The sequence below is a fragment of the Octopus sinensis genome, linkage group LG13 (assembly GCF_006345805.1).
Source record: "Octopus sinensis linkage group LG13, ASM634580v1, whole genome shotgun sequence".
NCBI lineage: Eukaryota > Metazoa > Mollusca > Cephalopoda > Octopoda > Octopodidae > Octopus > Octopus sinensis.
Window position 1 is genome coordinate 63,111,534 of NC_043009.1, and position 27,500 is coordinate 63,139,033.

Below are 27,500 nucleotides of genomic sequence, written 5' to 3' on the forward strand. Positions count from 1 at the left end.
TTTTTCTTTAGGAAAAGAATCTAATTAAAATGGGAGAACAACCTGACATAACTACAACCCAACTCGGTATAAAATTCGTCAACAAAGTGAAGAAAAAACGTCCATTGAAAAAACTCGTCAAACCAAAATATGTGAAACGATTGAGTTCATTTGAGTTGGAATATTCCAAATTAGGAGACAAGCTTCTTCCTGAAAAGAAGTTTATTGACTACATACTCGTTCACCCCGAGACAGAACTGGTTAATGGTAACGAGGATTGTCGGCAGAAGTTTGAATGCAAACTTTTAGAAGAAGGTTTCCACATTGATAAAGAAGTAATCAATGGCAACGTCTACAAAATCATCCGATGTTCATTCAAAAGGCTGTGTGTCGAAGCTGAAAGGGTGAGGCTCCAAATGCCCCTGAGTCAGGTAATTTGCAGCATCTTTTAATGTTCTTACCTCAAAGTCTTTGTCTTTTGGGGAATATATTAAAGTCTATGATTATCTGCAAGCATCCTGTAATTTGTTTCTTCATTATTTAACCAATTTCTGGGGTTGATGTAATTGACTCTCCCCCTCCCCATAAATTCCAGGCCTTGTGCTTGTAGCAGGAAAGATTATTTAACCATTTTAAAGAGGGAGGCTGGCACCAGACTAAATGCTTAACAGCATTTTTTCCAGTTTTATTTACTGTAAATCCTCGAGTATAGTCTGCCCTTGAGTATAATACACAGGGGATTTTTAGGGGTCTGTACCTCTGAAAAACCTAAACCTTGTGTATAATACACACCCTTTCTCTAACTTGAGTCAAGGAGGTCTATATAACGTCCTTGGTTTGTAAAAATGTATATGGTAACGTCCTTTATTATTATTGTATATATAACATAATGAAAACATGTAGCTTTTTTGTGCATTTTTGTTTTCAGAAAATAAAGAAATAACAGTAATAACATTTAATAAATGTTGCTAACTGCAAGTTATGGATGATTCTTTTATGACTTCATTGCTTTCAGGTTTAGCTTAAGGTATTTTCACGCCCGACATCACAAAATGCATCTGAATAAAAATTGCCGGACAGCAAATAGAGACTTGGACATTGCTTAGAAAATAATTTTCAATTTTAACCTCGTATATAGTAAGCACTAGAGATTTTGACCTTTAAATTTTGGGGGAAAAATGCGGATTATACTCGAGGATTTATGGTAGTTCAAATTCTGCCATGGTTGACTTTGCCTTTCATCCTTTTGGAGTTGATAGAATTAGTACCAGTTGAGGACTAGGGTCGATGTAAATGACTAACCTTCCCCTCAAATTTTAGGCCTTGCGCTTGTAATAGAAAGAATTATTTAACCTCCGACCAAAGCCTTGTGAGGGGATTTGGTAGACGGAAACTAAAAGAAGCCCGTTGTATATATGTATATGTATATATATATATGTGTGTGTGTGTTTGTGTATCTATGGTTGTCACCCTCAACATCACTTGACAACCGATGCTGGTGTGTTTACATTCCCGTAACTTAGTGGTTCAGCAAAAGAGCCTGATAGAATAAGCCCTGGGGTCGATTTGCTTGATTAAAGGCGGTGCTCCAGCATGGCCATAGTCAAATGACTGAAACAAGTAAAAGAGTATAAAAGAGTATATATATATATATATTATATATATATATATATAGTAATTAATTATCTTTATTAAGATAAGGATAAATCAGCAGAATTTATTGGCAAAGTTTATTAGAACCATCAGAACATTTGCATGTGGGTTCCATTGGTTGCATGAGACACATCTAGACAATACTTGACAATAAATTGTGGAAGTTGTACAGATAATTTATGAACAGGCTGTATGTCCTTGTGATATATTCGTAAATACAAAGCCATTTCCCTCCTATTGCCTCCTTTATGTGGCAACTTTACATTGCTGATAATTTACACGAGGATTTTCATTGTCTTTTAAGGGTAAACTGGAAAATTTTGATGATCAAAATTGCTTAACAACTGCTTTGTACAATTACTTTGCCACTGATGATACAAGTGAGTTGTCTGACTTTCTTTTTTGATTTTCTAACATAATGAATGAAATCTATCTGGAATGTTTTGAAATGAAGTTTAACCATTTTGATAACAACCCGTCTGAAACTGCCTCTGGCTCTGTCGTACAAATGTCTTGCTTTCATAAGTTCTGAATTAAAATCATCCACCAAACCTTTAAAGAATTGGTAACACATTTTATATGTTAAAAACCTTTCTACATTTTTAGTTCAAATCTCACCATGAGCATCTTTAATTCACATCCTTTTGGACTACCGAAATATGTAATGGTTATGAACTACGGTCCATTTTGATTCAATAACATTTCTCCGTAACAAATCTTGTAGAATTGTGAGATGTTCTCCTCTTTGTTTCTTATATTCCACATTAGTTGATTATGTGAGTGCACCATTCATCATGGAAAAAATTCATTGGTTTTATTGCTATGAAGATCCATCCCAATTCTTCCGCCCAGCACTTCGGTCACTTTTGGTAAGTAGAACGAAACCTAATCAGGTTCTATTTTGTTATTGTTTTACAATAGGCATAGGAATAGTTGTGTGGTAAGTAGCTTGTTTACCAACCACATGGTTCTGGGTTCAGTCCCACTGTGTGGCACCTTGAGCAAGTGTCTTCTACTATAGCCTTGGGCTGACCAAAGCCTTGTGAGTGGATTTGGAAGACGGAAACTGAAAGAAGCCCGTCATATATATGTATATATATGTATGTGTGTGTATATGTTTGTGTGTCTGTGTTTTTTCCCCCAACATCGCTTGACAACTGATGCTAGTGTGTTTATGTCACTGTAACTTAGCAGTTCGGCAAAAGTGACTGATAGAATAAGTACTAGGCTTACAAAGAATAAGTCCTGGGGTCAATTTGCTCAACTAAAGGCGGTGCTCCAGCATGGCCGCAGTCAAATGACTGAAACAAGTAAAAGAGTAAACTGAAAACTTTGTTTTATTTCTAATTAAATTCTGTCATTTTATCAGGATAAATGTCTTGATATGTTTAGTTATCAGATTTTTGTTTCATAAAAGGAAAACCATTATTACACTCAGGAACCTTTGCTAAGACATTTGGTTTTCTGTCGAGTCAAAAGAAGCCAAATATTATTCAAAGAAAACTGTCTTTGTATTTGTGAGTTTTAAATTTCTCAGATATTTCCATATTTTGAAGATAAACAACCATCTTACTGTGAAGAATACTGTCAATACATTGGCAATATTTTGATAATTCCAACAAATGTATTTAAATTTTCTTCTGGTTCCACTGCTATTTCAAGATAACCTTACTGTTGTAAAGTGGGTTCCTCCCACTGGTGTGATGTGTGACTGCCGTTGTACTGTAGTTGCTGTTTTACGCTAGTAGCCACAATAGTTGCTAGTCATAGGACACCGTTGTATCTCTTCATACCAGAATAATAATACACTATTCTGGTATACACTAACATCTTCTGTCTTACTATCTGTTAACTCCTACACATTTTTTTCATTCTCTCTCCATTTTTTCCCCCTCTCACCTCTTTCTGTCGAAGAGCATCGGCTCAAAACGTCAAAGACTTTTCCATTCTTTCCAAGCGTCAAACTAATACACCTGCTGCTTGTTGTTCCTTCACCTGTCTTCATCCTTTGTTTTCTGTAAATTTGACTATATATATATATGTGTGTGTGTGTGTGTATGCATGTATGTATGTATGTATGTATGCATGCATGCATGTATGTATGTATGTATGTATGTATGTATGTATGTATGTATGTATGTATGTATGTATGTATGATGTATGTATGTATGTATGTAGTATGTATGTATGTATGTATATGTATGTATGTATGTATGTATGTATGTATGTATGTATGTATCATCATCATCATCATCATCATCATCATTTAGCATCTGTTATCCATGCTGGCATGGGTTGGGTGGTCTGACCAGGGGTAGCAAGCTGGAAGGCTGCACCAGACCTCCAATCTGATTTTGCATGGTTTTCTATGGCTGGATGCCCTTCCTAATGCCAACCACTCCAATATTATAATGGGTGCTTTTCCATGCCACTGGCACGAGTGCCATTTGTATGACCCCAGTATCTGCCACAACTGTGATTTTACTTGGCTTGATGGCTCTTCTTCTCAAGCACAACAAAATAACAAAGTACATTATTTACATTATTTACATTTGACGGATATTTGTCTTCATCTTGTTTGTTGTTAACACATTGTTTCGGCTGATATACCTTCCAGCTTTCTTCAGGTGTCTTGGGGAAATTTCGAACCGCGGTTCTCATTCCTAAGGTATTTTTCGATGTTATTATTATAATTATTATTATTATTGTTCAGGTCATTGCTTGAAATTGAACTTGGAATCTTGGGGTTAGTAGCCCTCGCTCTTAACCACTACGCCATATACCCGTGGGCATATTTATGTCAAATGTAAATAATGTACATAATTCCTCATCTCTTAAATATAGAACAAAATAACAAAGGTCTCAGTCATTGTCTCCATGAGGCCCAACGCTTGAAAGGAGCTTGTGATAGCTTCAGTTATCATCAGGAGAAGAGCTTTCAATATTTATTTAAATAGCTCCTGTACTTTCTTAATGAGGCAAAACGTCTCTGATGTTTATTTCCCCTCTAATGTATTATGATGCATCTAATAGCTTTTGGACAATACGTTTATCATAATATAAAGAAGTGATTTTAAATTCTCAAACGCAGGATGATGCTAATAATATAGCCTGAACAGGATAAGGTACCCCTATTTTGCAGAAATAAGTGTTGGCGGCTGGCTATGAGACTCGAATTCACACCTCCGTGAATACGTGTCGTGGTGCTCTTAACCATTAAGCTAAACCATTAAGCTAGTAATGTTTATATGAAAGATGTAGACTTAGAGTTTTATTTTTGTTTTTTTTTTGTTTTTAGGAGTAATGGTTTAGCAATTGCAATGTAATAATTTGTTACAATTCTCGTCTTTTATAGACTCATCTTATTTTAATCAGTCTGGATTATAGAGACGAGAAAAGCCATTCAGAACAGGACCATTCAGAGAAAGATTTAAGAGGTAAGATATAGTTTTATATATACAGACACACACACACACAGTGTGTGCAAAAAAAATACATACACACACACACTCGACAGGCTTCTCTCAGTTTCCGTCTACCAAATCCACTCACAACGCTTTGGTTGACCCAAGGCTTATAGTAGAAGACACTTGTCCAAGGTAGCATGCAGTAGGACCGAACTCCCAACCATGTGTTTGGTAAGCAAGCTTCTTACCACACAGCCATGTCTGCGCCTTATACATATAATTGGCGCATAGATAATTATCTGTGTGGTGCATATCTGTATTATAAATGTGCGAGCAACTGTGTGTGTGTCTTTTTGTGTGTATATGTTTATATTTTGTAATTGTTATCGAAGCTCGGGTCAAAACTTTGCAAATTGCCCAAGGGAAATAACTCTTGCTTTTGTAAACGAGTTGTTTTCCATGAAATTCCGTGTCAGTGAGGATTTTTCCAACGAAGTTCGATTTAATACTTCATTATCGATCTATCCGATTTAATGATGTAAGCCGATAGAGGAAATATTTTTATCGTCATCGTCATCCCTATCATCATCGTCGTCATCGTCATCATCATCATCAACGTACGTTTTCCAAGACTTCACGGGCTGAGTCAGTTCTTATTTGGATCAACTATTCTCGAGTGTGTTCGCACTTGTGTTGTGTGATCGTCATTGACCTCCTCCTCCTCCTGGCCCCTCCACCTCCTCCTCCTATTCCCCGTCCTGCTCCTCCCCCTCTCCTCATCGAGGGGACTTATTCTTTGTAAGCCTTGTACTTATTCTATCGGACTCTTTTTGCCGAACCGCTAAGTCACGGAGACGTAAACACACCAGCATTGGTTGTCAAGCAATGGTGGTGTTGGTGGTGGGGAACAAACACAGACACACAGACATATATACGACGGGTTTCTTTCAGTTTCTGTCTACCAAATCCACTCACAAGGCTATGGTCAGCCCGAGGCTATAATAGAAGACACTTGCCCAAGGTGTCACACAGTGGGACTGAACCTGGAATCATGTGGTTGGTAAGCAAGCTTCTTACCACACAGCCACTCCTACACCTATAAAGCACCATCCGATCGTAGCCGTTTGCCAGCCTCGCCTGGCACCTGTGCCAGTGGCACGTAAAAGCACCCACTACACTCACGGAGTGGTTGGCTTTAGGAAGGGCATCCAGCCATAGAAACATTGCCAGATCAGACTGGGCCTGGTGCAGCCTTCTGGCTTCCCAGACCCGAGTTGAACCGTCCAACCCATGCTAGCATGGAAAATGGACGTTAAACGATGATGATGATGATATATATATATATGTGCGAGCAACTGTGTGTGTGTCTTTTTGTGTGTATATGTGCATATTTTGTAATTGTTATCGAAGCTCGGGTCAAAACTTTGCAAATTGCCCAAGGGAAATAACTCTTGCTTTTGTAAACTTCGCTCTGGTTTCCGACTTTATTTGGAATTTTTATATATATATATATTATATATATATATATAGTAATTATTGTTGATGCTTGTTTATTAATTTTGATGAGTATTTTTTTTACTTATTTTTTTACTTTTTCTGTTTCATTCTTCAAATTTAGGTTTGCTTTATTTGCTAAAACACGAAGTGTACCAGGATTCTTTCATCCTGCACGATGACATCGATGAACTGGAACAGAAAACGGTTGAAAGTCTGAAATCTTCAGAAGACAAAACATCCAGTGATACGAAAAGTGAATCGTATGGGCATGTCTGTGATTCCCGTCTCACCATTTCTAAAAGATGGACAGTTTTCTGGAAGTTTCAACCTCTTTGGAAAATTCGAAATTATTTTGGGGAGAAAATAGCATTCTATTTTGCTTGGACCGGTATGCTAATGACTTCGCTCTGGTTTCCGACTTTATTTGGAATTTTTATATTTTGTTATGGTCTGAACTTAAGGTAAGGCATCTTTGATAAAATCGTATTTATTCATTTGTTTGTTAATAATTTTTTTTACTTAACTAAAATGAATAGATTGGAATTTTAACTATGAATTTTTTTATTCGGAATCCTAATAGCCACACCCATGAAAATAATTTTAACAGCATCTCAGCAACTGTTTCTAATAATTAAACAGCTCTCTTAATTTCCATATTCTTAATTACTTCAGTCACTGCTTTCATACAACTAACTCCATTCCTGATCCTTTTCTGGGGTAGATTCTTTTCCCTATCTCATCCCTAATCTTTATTCAACAATCTCTCAGAGTGACATTTTACGCTTCTTTCTTTTTCTTTTTTCTTGTAATTAAATCCGAGAGTGTTGATATCATTTTGAATAAGTTTTTTCTTAACGATGGTCTTCTTCATTTTGATACATTTTCTTGTTTTCAATGTGAGTGATGTGACTGTTGTTCTTCTTGCACAACTGTCAGTTGACGCCTGCAACATAAGACAGGGATGTGGTGGTGGGCATTCTAGAGGAATAACATTTGAAGGAGGAAGGACAAAGGAATAGTAAAGTTAGTGCAATACTTTGGCAGGGTGGTAGACACTAAAAGGGTAGCAATAAGAGGGGAGATGGCAGAGTCAGGTGGGCCTGAGTAACAGTACTTACTTGTACTTGTGACAGTGTTCACCCAGGGCAGGTTGAGCCGGCTTCTTCTCTGGTCCTGACAGCATAGTAGGATTCATAGAAGAAGTTTTGTGGGAATATTGAATTCACAAGCGGTCCCCGACATCCCACATGCATATCCCGAGTGACAGGACGCCCTGTTTGCCGCGGAGTATCCACAGATGCAGGGACAGAATGACCTCGAAGCCGCCGGTTGCCGATCAGACGCCTCTTGGAATTTTCACCAGAGCCCTGTTGGCCAGGATGCAGCCCTAATACCACTCGGTGCCAGACCAGTCCGCCTTGGGTGGCCCTACCAGGATCTGAAGTTCCCGACAGCATAGCTCTGACACTGCCCATTTACACCACCCTACCGCTTTGATGAGGGGTTGGACTGTAGGGAGGACTTTAGGGAGTATCACTGAGTAACAGTGATACAAGGTCAGCTGGCTTTGAAGAATACCTGCTATTGGAGTTAATGATAAGAATGGCAGAGTAGTGAGATAGCAGGTGTGCATACAACAGGTTGGGTTGAAGGGTGTTGCTTGTGAGCGACTTCATGTTAACCAGTCCTTTTTGTGAATGTAGCCCACAACATAAATTGAGATGTTATTTAACAGTAAATGTAGGTACCATTTTTACTAAATCTGGGTACTATTTTATAGCAAATGCAGGTACTACTTTATAAGAAATGGAGGTACCACTATATAGTAAATGAAGGCTCATGGGTTGATTTCCTGGATTCTATGGCGTATGTGTTCCCCCCAGCTGGACGGGACGCCAGTCCATCGCAGCGTTACTCAAGAAACAGGAAGAAAGAGTGAGAGAAAGTTGGGGCGAAAGAGTACAACAGGGGTCACCACCACCTCCTGCCGGAGCCTCGTAGAGCTTTTAAGTGCTTTCGCTCAATAAACACACACAACACCCGGTCTGGGAATTGAAACTGTGATCCTCTGACCGCGAGTCCGCTGCCTTAACTACTGGGCCATTGCGCCTCCACATAAATGAAGGTACTAATACTTAATGGCAAACTGAGGTACTACTTTACTTTAAACATAGGTGGTACTTATAAAAATTGTAGGAACTACTTTAACCCTTTCATTACCAACCTGGCTGAAACCGGCTCTGAGTACAAATGTCTTGTTCTCATTATTTGGAATTAAAATTTTCCCCCAATCACAATTTATGTTCCTAACACTAGCTTAATGATAATTAAGTTATTTTACTAAATTCTTTGTTATATTTAAAGTAATTGAAAGAAACACAGAACATCTCAACAGAAATATGGTAACAAAAGGGTTAAAATATATAATACAGAAACCATTCTTAACCCTTTTGATACCAATCTGGCTGAAACTGGCTCTGGCTCTGTAATAGAAGTGTCTTGTTTTCTTAAGTTTTGAATTAAAATCTTCCACCAAATTTTAGTCACAATTTATGTTACCAACACTAGCTTAATGGTAACTAAGTTATTTTACTAAATTCTTTGTTATATTTAAAATAGTTGAAAGAAACACAGAGCATCTCAAAATAAATACAGTAACGAAAGGGTTAAGGTAAATCTAAAAACTACTTTATAGTGAATCAATTTATACAGTAAATATAAATGCTATCTTATAGTAAGTGCTGGTACTAGACTATAGTAAGTGTATGTACTATTTTACGATAAATATAGATACTAACTTATCAAAAATCCAGGAGCTGTTTTATAGTAAATATATGTACATTTTGTTATAAATTTAGGTGCTTTGCTATTACAAATGTAGGTTCTTTGTAATAAAAGTTAATTAAAAAAAAAATACAGGTACAGATGAATTTCTTCTGCAGCTGATTAAAGGTACGAATAGGGTTAATTACTTAATGCAGAAAATAATTTTTGTTCATCAGGTGTTCTCAGACTGACCTCTGGTAAGTTGGTTTCTTTTAGGTCATGAAAATTAGTTTTTTTAGTCATGTTTGATTCTCTCCTTTCCATTCCATTGCATGCTTTGTTGTAGTTTCCTTTGTTTGTTCTAGACAGATGTAGTAACTAACATCACTCTATGCATATATGTGTGTATATATATATATACTAGCAGTATCGCCCGGCGTTGCTCGGGTTTGTTTCGACCCTTTAGAATTTGAATTTTTGAAAAGTAAAAATTTTGCATTATGTAGCTTTTTATTCTCTTTAAGTGAACATTTTTCTGGTTTGAAATACACCGAAAAATGATGACACAGCAGTCAAAAAATCGTAAAATATAGGGATTTTCATTGAAAAAAAAAGCACCTTTTTGATGAAAATAATTTTTGGTGTTAACATGGTCCGATTTGAATTTTTTTTTCCATGGAATGAAGAGCAAGCCTTCTTCTATCATACTCTCAATTTTGGTCAAGTTGCACCGCATACATAGAAAATACACAAACATGGACATGCAAGCACATGAATATGCAGGATACATACATACAGATGCACACACATACATACATACATACATATGCATACATGTACATGTATGCACAGACACACACACGTGCGCACGCACACACATATCATTCTGACATATATCAGCATCTATCAGAATGAAATGAAATCCAAGTCAAATGGGTTGCAAGAACATCTTGATATACATATTTATGTAAACAAACATAAGAGCTGATAGATTTTCAATATGGTAAATATACATACATGTAATCTTATACAGCTGTATTTGTACACACCCACACATAAATGCATCTAGATTCACTATTACTAATTTAGAGCCTCACATAATGCAAATGTTTCTGAAAATTAGTTTAGCCATCAGAATCAAAAGATGCAATGCACCTGCGCACGTTGCACACACTTTAAGCGATAGTTTTGATACTGAGCAAAAGGCAGAAATCTTTCTGCTTTCCTGACACTGGATTTAATGTATGTTGGATTTTTCACCCACAGCACATTGTCAGACAACAGTCACGTGTAACTGTATATACATGCATACATTTTTCTCTTTGAAAATCTAAGAGAAAGAGGGTAACTATGGACAATTGCTTTGAAACCACTGTTCTTTATACCTAGATTATAAATTCACAATTATTGCAATTAATAACAAGAGGATTCAGAGAGTGCAAACCTCCAACAAGGCCACACCAACGGCCCTCTCAAATGATTAGCCAGAGATGATTTTTAAAATGAGAATATCTGAAATAAACTCGACTGCTGTCACAAATGAGAATATCAAAAATGAACCAGGGCTGCCAGAAGGATGCTTGAGGGCTGCCTGAGGGTTGCCAAAGGGATGTTTGAGGGCTGCCTGAAGGATGCTTGAGGGCTGCTTGTGGCTCTGAGAGCTGTGGTTGGGAACTGATGGTACAGAGACAAGAGAGGACAAGTAATAAACATCATGGAAGCTCCTCCACTGGAAGATAGAGATTCCTTCTGAAGAAAAGTTTGGAGCAAAGCGAGGGAATCCAATCATGATGTTCTGTGGCTGCAAGGAAGAAATGCAAAGAATTCTTTGTCTCTGCTTTACACCAAGACATACAGTGTCAATGGTGAAACTCTTAATTCAAAAGCCACCAAGGACGGTTGGGTGGGGGTCAGTTTTATGGGGATGACATCTTTGGGTTTGCTGTATAAGCCTGTTTTGGAGTGGAGGGGTGGGATACACTCTTGCTACATGACTGTGTGTGGTGTGTGGGAGTCGTATGTGTGTATTAATGTCTTGGCATCATGTGGTAATTGCAAACAAACATCACCATCTTACAGGCATTGCCCTTCATTTCTGGTCTCCCATAAAATATGTATGTCTCACGATGGGGAAATATTACCTTGCTTGGGGACAGGTGAGGGTTGGCGACAGGAAGAGCATCTGGCCACAGAAATATCTGCCTCTGGGAATTCTATTCAATTGATGTGAGTGTGGAAAGTGGACTTTAAAAAGATGATGATGATGATGATGATGATAACATGTACATTTAAATATATATGTATATGCATGTATGTATGCATGTATGTATCTATCTATCCATCCATCTGTCTGTCTGTCTGTCTGTCTATCTATTTATCTGTCTGTCTGTCTATCTATCTATCTATCTATCTATCTATCTATCTATCTATCTATCTATCTATCTATCTATATGTACATATGTGTGTGTGTGTGTGTGTGTGTGTGTGTGTGTGTGTGTGTGTGTGTGTGTGTGCGTGTACTGAAATTGAAAGTAAAAAAAAAATTGTGCCTTTGTCCAACATCAAAACCTTACCCATTTATTATGAAATTATTCTTTGAATTCCATGTCTCAAATATTACCAACTTCATAATGGATTCATTTACTTTTTATATTTAACTCTGATTATTCCTTCTTTCAACTTAGAAATATTTATTCTTTTTGCCAGTATAATCCTTGCCTATATGAGGCAGCATGTTCTTCAGTTCCATATATTTTCTATCAAACTATAAAAGCGAGACGCCTTAGCTTTGAATTCTTTAGATATAAAAAGAAAAACCATATTTCTTTAATTGTAAGATCTTTGAAAAGAATACCAAGTGATTTCTCTTTCATTATATTTGCATCGTGTAATAGGAATGCTTTTTTGATTTTACAATTGAAATAAATTTATCCAATCATTGGAATCGGTTTTTTCTCCTTTTCTCTACACATCTTGGCATGCTCCAACTTTTCATATGAGACTAATATTTTTATTATTGGGTAACATGTTTCTTTTAAAACTCTTTTTAAAATTCTTTTAAAACTCTTTTAAAATTCTTTTTGTCTTTTATGTTTAAAAAAATAAATAAGCAGGAGTGGCTGTGTGGTAAGTAGCTTGCTAAGCAACCATGTGGTTCCGGGTTCAGTCCCACTGCGTGGCATCTTGGGCAAGTGTCTTCTGCTATAGCCCCGGGCCGACCAATGCCTTGTGAGTGGATTTAGTAGACGGAAACTGAAAGAAGCTCGTCGTATATATGTATATATATGTGTGTGCGTGTATGTTTGTGTGTCTGTGTTTGTTCCCCTAGCATTGCTTGACAACCGATGCTGGTGTGTTTACGTCCCCGTAATCTAGCGGTTTGGCAAAATTGACCGATAGAATAAGTACTGGGCTTACAAAGAATAAGTCCTGTGGTCGATTTGCACGACTAAAGGTGGTGCTCCAGCATGGCCGCAGTCAAATGACTGAAACAAGTAAAAGAAAAGAAAAGAATAAAATGTCCGAATAATAATGATTTATAACATTGGCAACGGGCTGAACAAGGTCCCATTTCATGACTGGTACAGATTTTATTGATTCCAGACGGATTAACAGCTTGGGTTGAAATGACATTTGTGCAATGGATATGTGTATGCATTTGTGTACACACAGACACACAAACAAACACACGAATTGTTGAAACAGAAGACAAGATAGCAATATGTTCAATGATGCATGGCATCACCAGTGCTCTTTTATTTTTATTCCAAAAGTGAAAGATGGCAAAAATTTCTCCCTATCTCTGACTTTCTGTTCATTGTTGGACAATATATGATATGATGCTTCTCAACATGGGCGTAGGAGTGGCTGTGTGGTAAGTAGCTTGCTTACCAACCACATGGTTCCAGGTTCAGTCCCACTGCGTGGTACCTTGGGCAAGTGTCTTCTACTACAGCCTCGGGCTGACCAAAGCCTTGTGAGTGGATTTGGTAGACAGAAACTGAAAGAAGCCCATTGTATATATGTATATATATATATATGTATGTGTGTGTATATGTTTGTGTGTCTGTGTTGGCAACCTATGTTGGTGTGTTTACATCCCCGTAACTTAGTGGCTTGGCAAAAGAGACTGATAGAATAAGTACTTTGCTTACAAAGAATAAGTCCTGGAGTTGATTTGCTTGACTAAAGGTGGTGTTCCAGCATGGCCGCGGTCAAATGATTGAAACAAGTAAAAGAGTAAAAGAGTAACTAAACATAAACTGCATCATTTTGAACATTTGTTGTATAAAGTGACTCCATAAGAAAGAGTGTGAGATGTTGTTGACTCACCCTGATCCTATTTTTGCTGAGTGAATTTCAAGAACGATCATTTTCTCTGTGGAGGTGTTTTGAAAGAGTTCAAATGTTGGTAGAATCAGCTCTTGAATGTGTTTTCTGTTAAACTTATATAAGACACAGTTTTACTATGACCTGATCCACAGTGTATCAATGTTTTGTATAATTATGTTTATGTCTGTAAAAAGTAATTTTCGCTTGTTTGAAATTAATTAAATGAGGTTAGAATAGGAAAGGAAGAGATAAATGTCTAGTTTAAGTTGAACAGAAAATAATCATCTAATTAATATTTTTCTAATTATGAATAATTTTTCTTTTTCAGTATTGGCCTCAGTAACAGCAGTGGTTTTTATAATGAAACATCAACAATTGACCAGTAAGTAGACTTAGAGAATTGTTGAGGTTGTTATTACTGTCTTTGCACCCTCAGTATCATCTCAATCACCCACACCAGCAGCAGCAGCAGCTGATGGGAAGAACAGGAGGAGAGTATTAATCGCTGCCTAGCTTTTTGTTCAGTTCACATCCCTGCTTGATTTCACTGTGCCTTGTCTTGAATTTTCTATGGGGTCAAAAGTAGTTTCAGCTTATGAGCATTTCAGGTGATGAATGGCCTAAAGGAATGAATTGAATTCGTAAACTGAGGTTCCACTATATTTGAGGTCCCTGGATGAGACTTGGAACAACTTATGTAAAACAATGCAGCTGCAGCAGCAACAACAACAACAACAACACCAAAGTACCAGAGACTAATAATTATTACAATGCTGGGAACATGGGAGGGGGTGATTTTTGAAATTTTGGACATTTGCATATTGTTATAGAGGAAATTATTCTGCATCTCGGTGGCCCTTGTTAGACCCTTTTATTTCAAGCTATGAGGGGAGTTTGTTGTTAACCAGGCAGTTGAGCTGTTATGTTTCTTGTCGTGGAGTACATCATAGCTTAGTGGTTAGGGTACTTGGCTCATGGTTATAATGTCGTGAGTTCCATTCCCAGTGGTATGTTGTGTCCTTGAGCAAGACACTTTATTTCCCAGTGTTCCAGTCCACTCAGTTGGCAAGAATGAGTCGTACCTGTAATTCATAAGGGGCCAGCCTTGTCACATTCTGTGTCATGCTGAATCTCCTTGAGGACTACTTTAAGGGTATGTATGTCTGTGGAGTACTCAGCCACTTGCACATTAATTTCATGAGCAGGCTATTCCCTTGATTGGATCAACTGAAAGACTTAGCGTTCTGACTGACAGAGTGACAGTTAACACAAAGCCTAGACTCATCATCAGGTTGTTAGATACTCGTTGCCTTACCTCTCCTCTCATTGTATTGTTTTCCTCTCAAATTCAGCATCATCAATCCCAAACTTGTCAGCATCAATATAAAATTCATCATTGTCAGACTCAATTTCATTATCGTCAAAATCCAATCACATTGTCATCAACTTTAATTTTATGATATCGTTAGAGAGACCTGTGTCTCATGTCAGTTCACAAGCTGTCACCTTGTATTTTATTTACAGCAAACCGTTGAATAGCACAACCAGTCATTGAATGATGACAGGAATATTATAAGAGGGACCTGTCTCTCATGTTTCTTCACAATGCCTCCCTTTCTGGTGTCTGTTGCTGAAGAGGTGATAACTACCCTGAAAAGCATGTATCCCACAGTCTGGTTAGGGAATGCTGTGAACTGACTCTGTATTTACTCCTATTTGTCTACAGCGAGAAACTTTCTCCATCACAAAATACAGTCAATGGCTTTTCTTGCAGGTTCGAATTTGCTTCAAGAATATTTTGAACTGGGAACAAGGGTTGAAATGATAATGATGTCCAAATATTTATACTTATATGTCTGGGTGGATTTTAGATTTTTTTTCCTTTTTCACATTTCAGGATCAAAAGGACTATGAATGATGTCCTGTTGGTGATCAGGGAATCTTTTGATAATAACATAACCCCTTACTTTGCCTTAATCATCTGTTTGTGGGGTAAGTATAAATACTTCTGATTATATGGAAGAGATATGCCTTCCTAATGAATAGTTAATTAATAATGATTTCAAATTTTGGCACAAGGCCAGCAATTTAGGTGGGGTGGTGGTAAGTCAATTACATTGACCCCCAGTACTCAACTGGTACTTATTTTATCGACCCTGAAAGGATGAAAGGCAAATGTGACCTTGGCAGAATTTGAACTCAGGATGTAAAAATGGATGAAATGCTGCTAAGCATTTTGCCTGGCATGCTAACGATTCTTTCAACTCATTGTCTTGAATGAATAATTAATATTAATTAATCTAATGAAAAGGATTTACAGTATTTTGTTCATTCTCTTCAACAATCTGAATTATAATTATGCCCCAAGGTTTATTTTCATTTTCATCCTTTGGGAGTCTTTATAAACTATATTCAGTGGTGGACTGGGTCTAAAAATATTGGTTACCAGGAGACTAAGGGGGCCCACCAGCAACAACGAGGGGGCCCACTCGCAACAACAATGCCATCATTTAATTTTTATTTTCTGTTAAAAGTATTCTTTTCAACTGTCTACAAACACAGTCAAGCTGAAATAATTAATGCATTCTTCCAGGAGTGAATAAAAAATTCTCAAACTTGAGGGGATGAGTTCCTTAGATACTAACATAGGTCCCCATATATGGATTCTAATGGCGCAGGGGCCTTCTTACCATTGGGCAAGCTGGCGACCTGGCCAGTCTACCACTGATTATAATATAAAAAGACTATTTTGATGGCTTAGCGTCAACTTTTGTGGAATAATTGTTGGTTTCAGAAAGAAAAAAAAAAACTATTTAGAAATATTTAGGTAGATTTAAAATCTGAATTGAAGTGTCTTACACTCTCTTTTTCTTATTAAATTCCAGGCACAATATTTATGGAAGCATGGAAGAGAAAGTCTTGTGAGTTGGCCCACCAGTGGGACGTTCATAACTATGAATTTCTCGAACCCAACAGACCGGAATTCAATGCACCAAAAATATATCAAGTAAGTTTCTAAAATGGTAATTTTTTTTCTCTTTTGTTGGAAAAAATAAAAAAACATCCTCATCATTGCATTCACTAGTCTGGCAAGCCTCCTCCTGCACCACCACCACCACCACCACCACCACCGCCGCCATCACTGCCACTATGCATCCATGCATATATGCAGGCATGCATGGATGCACACACACACGCACGCACACACACACACACACACACACACACACACACACACACATCTAACCAAGACTACAACTCCTTACCGTTGTCTTTACCAATGCATTTCCTGCCGCCAATCTTTACCATTGACTTTAGCAACGTTAATCATCACAAATGCTTCTCCCGACGCTAATCTTCACCCTGCCTTCCTCTCGGATAAATTTTTTTTCAAGAGAATGAAAGGATTTCATATAATACAACATGTGGCAATAAAAAAGATATTTGGGGAATAACTCGTCCAATTTATGTGAATGCTCTCGGATGTGTGGAAATACACGACTTCTTAAAATGTCTTTTTTTTTTTTTTTAAATGTATTCGAATTGTGACCATTCCATCCTTTAAAAGCAATCCATTCGTGACTCCATGTTTTCCAAAGGAGTTCCAAACCTTACCATCCCATCTTTTATTTTAAATGTTCCAACCGTGACCATTACATCTTAAAAAAAATTTTTTCAACGTTAACCATGACGTTTTTACGTGAAAATCTCCTTTTTGTTGAACTTTTCAAAAAATGAAAAAAAACTGAAAAAAAAAAAAGCAAATGGACGCATTGAATAATGTGGTCCAGGGTCCATTATTTGACATTTTGAAAAAAATTTAGTGGTCAATTATGGATTGCCTCTGGTCATGGGTCTGTTAGATCAGAACTAACTTTGGACTTTTGGACTAAATAACAATGTAAGAACTGGCACCAGATCCGTGTACGGATGCGTGTGCGCCCGCGCGGACTCTCTTATATATTGAAGAGTGTATGAAAGGCGATCTCTTGAAGTGTGAGTGTCACATTTTCACGGGTCGTACTGGTTAACGAATAATTCCCTTTTGATTCTACGCTTTATTATCTTATATTCTCCATGTTATAGTGCATCTGAGCACTGTATACAACAATTTCTTCCATATATATATATATCAACGATTTTCAATTTCTGTAAGTTTTGTTATGTGCACAAGGGGAATAACTCTTGATAATCTTTGGGGAATTAACTCCATATTAATTTTTTTTTTCTTCGATTTGCTTCGGAAACTATTCTCTCATTATTTCAATCATCTGATTGCTTTAGGGCGGCGCGCTGGTAGAATCGTTAGCGGCATTTCGTATCTCTTTACGTTCTGAGTTTAAATTCCGCCGAGATCAACTTTACCCTCTTGTACTCTTTTGCCCCAACTTTTTCTCACTCTCTCTCTTCCCGTTTCTTGAGTAACTATTTCTTTATTACCCACAAGGGGCTAAACACAGAGGGTACAAACAAGGACAGACATAGGTATAAAGTCGATTACATCGACCCCAGTGCGTAACTGGTACTTAATTTTTCGACCCCGAAAGGATGAAAGGCAAAGTCCACCTCGGCGGAAACGCTGAGATGGACTGGCGTCCCGTCCAACTGGGGGAACACATACGCCACAGAAACCGGGAAACCGGGCCCATGAGCCTGGTTAGGCTTGAAAAGAGCTAAGAAAAAAAAAAGGTTAGTGATGTGAAAGAGCATGGCTCAGTGGTTAGAGTGACGGGCTCACAATGATGAGGTAGTAAGTTCCTGGATCCGGCTGTATGTTGTGTTCTTGAGCAAGACACTTTATTCTACATTGCATTGCAACTTCACTGGTGCCAAGCTGTATCGACCTTTGCCTTTTCCTTGGAGGATATCGGTGGTGAGGAGAGGAGAAACTGATATGCATGGGCGACTGCTGGTCTTCCATAAACAACCTTGCCCGGACTTGTACCTCAGAGGGGAACTTTCTAGATGCAATAACATGGTCATTCATGACCAAAGGAGGTTCTTTTCATCCGAATTGTGGCCGATGCCAGCGCCGCCTCGACTGGCTTCCATGTCGGTGGCACGTAAAAAGCACCATCCGAATCGTAGCCGAAGCCAGTGCCGCCTTGACTGGCTTCCATAAAATGCACCAATCCGACCATGGCCGATGCCAGCCTCGCCTGGCACCAGTGCAGGTAGCACTTAAAAAGCACCCACTACACTCACGGAGTGGTTGGCGTTAGGAAGGGCATCCAGCTGTAGAAACTTTGCCAGATAAGACCGGAGCCTGGTGCAGCCTTCTGGCTTCCCAGATCCCCGGTCGAACCGTCCAACCCATGCTAGCATGGGAAACGGACGTTAAACGATGATGATGATGATGATGAATATGTTATAGTCGAATGCCTTGCATTGGGTAAAAAACAAAACAAAAAGAAAATGTCAGTTATGTATTGTGAGAAGAATACAAGCAAAGAAGATTAGATGATGATGATGATGATGATAGTTCATGGCTTCTAAATCCTTCTTTAGATGTTTAGCTTTAAATCAAGATTAATTACAGATAAATACTTGATTTACTTTTAAATCTAAATGTTTATAATTTTTTACTTTCATGTTATTCCCCAAGAAATTCTACTATTACCCAATGTGGGACCGATTCTTCAAATATCTGTGCTCAGGGTCAGTGGTTCTTTTTATGGTAAGTAAAACTCAGCTTAAATTATATTTCTAATTCTGTTGGTTACTGTGTGAGCATGCTTGCATATCTAGCAGGTATCTTGCATTTATGTTTAGGCATTTTAAACCTTAAATAAATTGTATTTTCTGGCATACAAATCGCCATTGTATACAGTATAAAAATGTACTCTCTTTACTTGTTTCAGTCATTTGACTGTGGCCATGCTGGAGCACCGCCTTTAGTCGAGCAAATCGACCCCTGGACTTATTCTTTGTAAGCCTAGTACCTATTCTATCGGTCTCTTTTGCCGAACTGCTAAGTTACGGGGGATGTAAACACACCAGCATCGGTTGTCAAGCGATGCTGGGGGAACAAATGCAGACACACAAACATATACACACACATATACATATATACGATGGGCTTCTTTCAGTTTCCATCTACCAAATCCACTCACAAGGCTTTGGTCAGCCTGAGGCTATAGCAGAAGACACTTGCCCAAGGTGGCACGCACAGGGACTGAACTCAGAACCATGTGGTTCGTAAGCAAGCTACTTACCACACAGCTACTGCTATGCTTATAAACATTCAAACCTCATCGTTATCTTTCCAAATTATGCTGCATTTTACATGGTATTTTCAGTCCTTTAAAGTCACCTTGGTGTATATGCTGACCCACCTAATCAAGCTGTAAATTTTGGCCAAAAAAATTCAACTTGTATGCAGGAAAATATGGTTTATAGAAATATGGGAATGTATGTATATAACCCAATATATACGAGGGGTTGCTGAAAAATTCCTGGCCCTGGGTAAAAGAAAATACAGGAGGATTAGTTAATTGTGAAAAAATTCAACATATCCCCCTCTCAGATCCACACACTTATTGCAATGGTCCTTCAGTTTTCCCAAGTCCTGTAAAAGAACTGAGAAGGTTAGGCCTCCAACCAGGCCTTTCATGATGCCCTTAAAATTGGCAACTTTTCAGCACCCCATTGTATATGTCAAATATCTATATCCTGTGGTTATATGCTTCATTGCTTGTATTCATAGTTATCAATCATCTGGAAGCCATTCAGCGACGTGCAACCAAAAGAATACCCTCCATCAGGCATTTGCCATATTCTGAATGCCTTACTTCCCTGGGCATGGACACATTGAAACTCCGACGTCTGGCAGCTGACTTGGCAGACACCCATAAAATTATCAACCATCTTACAAACAATAACTCTGAGCACCTTTTCAAACTCCATCCATCTAACACCCGTGGACATATTTACAAAGTCAGAAAACAGCACAGCTCCTTCCATGACTTTCGAAAACATTTTTTCTCGCTGAGAGTTGCTGAAGCATGGAACAAACTGCCGGCATCAGTTGTTAGTTGTCGGAGCACTGCATCCTTTAAAACTTCCATGCTTCCTGAGATTCGCCAAGACTACACCTGATTTTCTCCCCTCCATACACACACAAGCATGTATCTGACTCATACACTGTTCGCTTCCCAGACATTTGTACATTACTGCATATACTCTGACAAGTTGTGGTGCACCTGAGCACTGTATACAATAATTTCATTATTATTTTTTTATCTTTTTGCTGTACGAAGGGGAATACTTACCGTCCAAGATCAAGGTGATACTTTGTTTCCTTTCAGGTGTGTTTGGTCGGAGCCAGCGTCATCGGTGTGATTGTGTACCGTGTTATTATGTCAATCGAATACAGTGACGATGTGTCAGAAATAGAGGGCTTCATGATAACCACCATTGCGTCATCCTTCCTCAACGCTGTTTCCATTCTTCTTCTGGGAACTGTAAGCACTCTTTTGATAATATCACACTCTGAAGGAAATGTTAGAGATACTCTCATAATCATTGAATGATCATTGAATAACTATGCAATACTGAAACAGAAATAGCTAATGTAATTAAGCATCATATATGTATATACATATATGTGTATATATATACATATATATATATATATATATATATATATATATATATATATATATATCATTTGACTGGGCCTGATGAAGCCTTCTGGCTTCACAGACCCCAGTAGAACCGTCCAACCCATGCTAGCATGGAAAACGGACGCTAAACGATGATGATGATGATGATGATGATATATATATATAGATAGATAGATAAGAAAGTTGGTTTGTGAAAGCACGTGGTTGAATATATAGAAAATAGTAAAAGGTGAAAAAACTACAGACATATTGACTTAAATATATATTCTTTAACCTTTTAAAACAAGCCTTCTGTAGTTTTTTCACCTTTTACTATTTTATATATATATATATATATATATATATATATATACTTTATTTAAAGCAGCAGAAAATTCAACAAAACCCGTTACTCTGAGTTTCCCCGTTGCCGTTCATCGGACAGTTTTTTTCTAGCAAAAACTGTCCGATGAACGGCAACGGGGAAACTCAGAGTAACGGGTTTTGTTGAATTTTCTGCTGCTTTAAATAAAGCATATTACTCTACCACTGGTATTTGAGTACTCTTTTTTCCACCTTGTTTCACATTTATGTGTTTACTCCGGTATATACATATATATATATATATATAAAAGTTCAACTTTCTGATGTTGTAGAAACAAGAGCATTTTGTGAAGCATCAATAATTTTTCAACATCATATAATTCCATTTAAGGAGAATAAATTATTTAATTTAACTTTAATTTTTAAATGGATTATTCTATTTTTGAAGAATTCACTGAAAATTACTTCAATTTCTTTTCCAGATTTACACAAAGTTGGCCAACAAACTCACATGTTGGGGTTCGTATTTTATTCTGTATGATTTCATAATTTTTTAATTGCTTAATTGATAGATTCTTTATTATAATTCCAGGAAGGTTAATTTTTTACTCATAACTCCATTGTCCAATGTTTATCATGTGGTGGGTGGGGCTAAATTTGATCACATGATCAGTAATGTAATGTTAATCATATGGTGGGTGGAACCAAATTTGGCCATGTGATGCATATAGCTCCATTTTGTGATGTTTATCATGTGCTGGGTGGGACTAAATTTGGTCATGTGATGCATATAGATCAATGATGTAATGTCCCTCATGTGGTGGGTTGGGTCAAATTTGGTCACATGTACAGAGTGCCATCTTTAGGCATGGGGACACGGGGAAGTGGCCCGAGGGCTCCATGGGCCTAGGGTCCCAATGATAAGCTCTGTAAGCATTGTTTTGCCTGGGGCCCTCAAAGGTTGTTACAATGGCCTTGATGGTACATGTGAATTGGTAGTGTAATGTCCACCACATGGTGGGTGGGATTAAATTTAGTCACATGACACATGTAGATTAATAGTGTAAAGTCCATCATATGATGAGTGAGGTAAATTTGGTCACATGATAACATGTAGATCAATAGAGTAATATCTATCATGTGGTGGGTGGAGGTAAATTTGATCACATGATCAGTAGTGTAATGCCTATCATGTAGTGTGGGTAGTGCTACATTTTGTCATCTGGTGTATATATAAATCTATAGTATAATGTCAGTCATGTGGAAGATGGGGCTATATTTTGCCACATGCATCATATTCACCTGTTACATGTATTGATAGATCTATCTTTACTGAATATGTTACCTTTTAATTCTTCTTTATTTAACACCTCTCTCTTTCTCTCTGTGTTTATCCACACACACACACACACACACATATATATACATATATATACACACACATACACACACATCATCATCATCATTGTTCGACCGTGGTTGAGACAATGGAATTTACTATGTTACACCAGACTTCACGGTCCATCATGGCATTACAGAGGTGCTGTTCCTGGATGCCTGTATCCCTGGAGATTACATCAGGGTAGGAGAGTGTGCACCCTCTGGTATTGTGAGTAGATGGCTCGCATACACATACATACATACACACACACACATACATATATATACACACACATACACACATATACATACATACATACATACATACATACATGTTATTGATAACACTTAGTAGAAGGTGTGTCCCCCTCACCAAAGGGAATGGAGCTTAGGCCAGGAGGAATTGATGTCATCAGACAGTATCCAATGGTCATCAGGTGTTTCGACACTGAACTGTAACACCCTCCCATTGTAGGTCAGCAGAGGTGACCAAATCACTGCTCCTCATCCCCTCCTGGATTCCAGCTTAACTCCTCTCTCTTGCTCTATAATCAGTGAGGGGCTCTTTCTGCTGCCCCTCCCATCTTGTGCACGGCTATTCTTCACTCTTTTACACTCATTCCTATATATATATATACATGTCACCAACGGTTCAAGATGTCACCAACGGTTCAAACATGAAATATGTAAACAAATGAGTTAAATATATAAACAATGAGAAAAGAAAATGGGAGAATGGGACAAGTAAACACAGTGAAAGGACCCTTCATCAGTTGTCCACTGAGTCTATCTACTCCTCATTTCAAGCATTCAGTGACAATGTGAATCTTCAAAGACAGTTGCTCCCATAAATTCTAAAATAAAATTTAGGATTTATGAAGGGTCAAAATTGGGAACAAAAACAGGACAGTGGAGACATACAGGGAAACTGAACGAAAACAAACATGGAGGGTCATTAGACCTGAACAAGAGGAAAATAGTGAATGCTGTGAGAAATAGTTTTTCGAAATATATATATATATATATATATATATATGTGTATATATGTATGTATATATATTCAAGGGGGTGGTGAAAAGCTTTTAGCTTTAAGGGTATCACAAAAGACTTGGTTGTAGTCCTAAGCTTCAGGGTTCTTTTACAGGGCTTAGAAAAACTGAAGGACCACTGCAGTAAGTGTGTGAATCTGAGAGGGGATTATGTTGGATAAAATCATAATCAACTGATCCTCCTGTATTTTCTTTTACCCAAAACCAGGAAGTTTTCAGCACCTCATCATATATGGACAAAATACTGAAAGACTTAGAATATATTTGCACTTTAACCCTTTAGTGTTTAAACTGGCCACATCCGGCCTAATATATTATACATGTTTTATATTCGAACTGGCGATATCCAGCCTCTCACACCTAACCTACAGTGACATTCTAAAAATAAACATTCACATCATTGAAACCTCAAAGCTATAAGATAATGCATGATTAATTCAAAACAATTTGAGTGAAAAAGTATTACATTTAACAGAATAATCTGAACACGAAAGGGTTAAATCATCTTAGTTGTGTAATCCATTCAATGCATGTATAATATTAACCCAGATTTGTCAAGAGGCAGGTTTTATACCTTAATCCCTTGGCTGACACACCTCTGCATTTGTCTTGTCACCAGACCTCCATAATTGTCTTCTTCTGTATTAAACCAATTATTTCCTGCTCAAGCATGGCATACTTCTTAAAACAACGAAATGATTTATTAAAAGGCCAAGCAGTATTACTATTCTTTATCTCGTGCAAACTAGTCCCTTTAATAGTATTTAAAACAATATTATATTCCCCCCCACGCCACCCCCTGATATATTAGTTCAACAAACACTTGAACTTTATCAATAAATACATTGAAACCAACACGTCTACTTTCAGTTTCATATAATTCAGGTGGCTGACGTGCATTTATAGATATGCAAATGGCCGACTGGATGCACCCTGAGGGCTTTCAGTGGCTGTTATTTTATCATCTTATTATTTTATTATTTTACATTAGCTAAAGTGGTGAGCTGGCAGAGTTGTTAGCACACCGGGTGAAATGCGTAGCCGTATTTCGTCTGCCGTTACGTTCTGAGTTCAAATTCCGCCAAGGTCAACTTTGCCTTTCATCCTTTCAGGGTCGATAAATTAAGTACCAGTTACGCACTGGGATCGATATAATTGACTTAATCCGTTTGTCTGTCCTTGTTTGTCCCCTCTGTGTTTAGTCCCTTGTGGGTAGTAAAGAAATAAGCATTTCGTCTGCCGCTACATTCTGAGTTCAAATTCTGCCGAGGTCGACTTTGCCTTTCATCCTTTCAGGGTCGATAAATTAAGTATCAGTTATGCACTGGGGTCGATGTAATCGACTTAATCCGTTTGTCTGTCCTTGTTTGTCCCCTCTGTGTTTAGCCCCTTGTGGGTAGTAAAGAAATAGGTACACATGTCTGTGGAGTACTCAGCCACTTTCACGTTAACTTCACAAGCAGGCTGTTCCATTGATTGTGTCCAGTTGGGACACAAAACTCGATCTGCTTTATCAGACAAATTGTCTTACTCCCATCAAACACACAACCTGTTACCCTCCACTCAGGTCTTCTTTCCTCAAACATTTTGATTATTTTACCTCCACCATGTTTCATTAAACAAACTCTGATTTCATCAGATTATTTCACTAATGTCTTCTCTCTTTCCTTCTCTCCTTGTAGAAAACCATCGGACCAAGTCCAGTTTCGATGATGCTCTCATCATCAAACTATTCGCTTTCCATTTTGTCAACTCTTACAGTTCATGTTTTTACATCGCATTTATTAGAGGGGTAAGTATTTTGGTTACCATGGTAAAATTATCTGTTAACATAGGGATATGACCATCTACTGTTGATACAATATGGCTACTACAGTCTCTATATTTAAGAGATGAAGAATTATGTACATTGTTTACATTGTTTACATTTGACGGATATTTGTCCTCATCTTGTTTGTTGTTAACACAACATTTCGGCTGATATACCCTCCAGCCTTCATCAGGTGTCTTGGGGAAATTTCGATTTTTTCGATCTTCTTCTTCTTCTTCTTCTTCCCCCATCCCCCTCCTCATCCTATCCTCCTCCTCTTCCTCCTCTTTCTTCTTGCCAGCGTTGCCTTACTGGCACATGTGCCGGTGGCTCGTGATAAAAAAACTTTTGAGCGTGGTCGTAGCCAGTGCTGCTGGACTGGCCCTCATGCCAGTGGCATGTAAAAAGCACCCACTACACTCTCAGAGTGGTTGGCATTAGGAAGGGCATCCAGCTGTAGAAACTTTGCCAGACCAGATTGGAACCTGGTGCAGCCTTCTGGCTTGCCAGTCCTCAGTCAAACCAGCCAACCCATGCCAGCATCGAAAGCAGACATTAAACAGTGATGATGATGATGATGATAGATGCCCTTCCTAATGCCTACCACGCTACAGAGTGTACCAGGTGCTTTTTACATGGCACTGGTCCAGGTGATTTTTTTTTATGTGGAACCAGCACAGGTGCATTTATATGACACTAACACAGGTGTGTTTACATGACACTAGTGCAGGTGTTTTTCACATGGCACCAGCACCTGCAGGGTTGCCAAGTAGCTTGCAGGACAAAGACCCCTTAAATGAGAGCAGGAGCGGAAGCAAAGGAAGTGACTCTCTCCCTCGTTGTTGTAATAAAACTATGTAGGCAAGACAACTGTTTGTAAACCCATACTATTCATACTAAACCCATACTGATTCATACTAAAATGGAAAATATAATGTATATTAATAAAGATTAAAAAACACAAAATGCAGATCTCGATTGCTGTACTGAATAACTTTCTAAAAAGATCTAAATACAAATATATATATTTATGTAAGTTTGTTAAAGTGTTCTTTCATAATCGGTTTTGTAATGTTTAGGAAATAACTGCAGAAACAAAGTGTCACTGAGAGGATTAACCAATGAGAAAAATATTTTAGGTCAGACTAACTTTATTTTAAAAGAAAAAGTGACAATTACAGAATTAAAGTCGGTGAGAGGAAGCTGTTAGTTAAGAGAATGCCAAAACGTCTGCAAGTAATGTCCACCAAGTTTACGACTGGCTGTTAAAACATTATCTTTAAATACTGTCAAGTGTTGTTACACGAGTTTATATTGTTGCTGTGAATATATATAATTAAATATTTTAAAGATGTTGGTGGAGGGTGGGGTGGATATTTAAATTTTTTTTTTCCTCCCTAACATTTCATGGTTTGCTTACCTTTAACAGCAACCAAAATACTAATGTCTAAAAAAAACAAAAAAGCAAAAAAAAAAAACAAAACAAAACCCCCCCAATATTGTTGTCATTATAGGCGTAGGAGTGGCTGTGTGGCAAGTAGCTTGCTACGAACCACATGGTTCCGGGTTCAGTCCCACTACGTGGTACCTTGGGCAAGTGTCTTCTACTATAGCCTCGGGCCGACCAAAGCCTTGTGAGTGGATTTGGTAGATGGAAACTGAAAGAAGCCCATCGCATATATGTATATATATCATCATC

General features: G+C 37.9%; 1 protein-coding gene across 3 annotated transcripts in view; it reads left to right on the forward strand.

The window, feature by feature from the left end:
• Positions 1-27,500, forward strand: part of LOC115218320 (anoctamin-7-like) — a 139,235-nt gene that overhangs the window by 79,658 nt on the left and 32,077 nt on the right. For all 3 annotated transcript variants that reach the window (XM_036508460.1, XM_036508461.1, XM_036508462.1), the window contains 13 exons: positions 12-410; positions 1,937-2,012; positions 2,401-2,501; positions 4,988-5,069; positions 6,658-6,997; positions 9,539-9,559; positions 13,963-14,016; positions 15,532-15,626; positions 16,520-16,641; positions 19,240-19,311; positions 20,942-21,097; positions 22,045-22,081; positions 25,674-25,783. In XM_036508460.1, the coding sequence (XP_036364353.1) occupies positions 12-410; positions 1,937-2,012; positions 2,401-2,501; positions 4,988-5,069; positions 6,658-6,997; positions 9,539-9,559; positions 13,963-14,016; positions 15,532-15,626; positions 16,520-16,641; positions 19,240-19,311; positions 20,942-21,097; positions 22,045-22,081; positions 25,674-25,783 (1,665 nt within the window). The remainder of the gene's footprint in view (positions 1-11; positions 411-1,936; positions 2,013-2,400; positions 2,502-4,987; positions 5,070-6,657; positions 6,998-9,538; positions 9,560-13,962; positions 14,017-15,531; positions 15,627-16,519; positions 16,642-19,239; positions 19,312-20,941; positions 21,098-22,044; positions 22,082-25,673; positions 25,784-27,500) is intronic.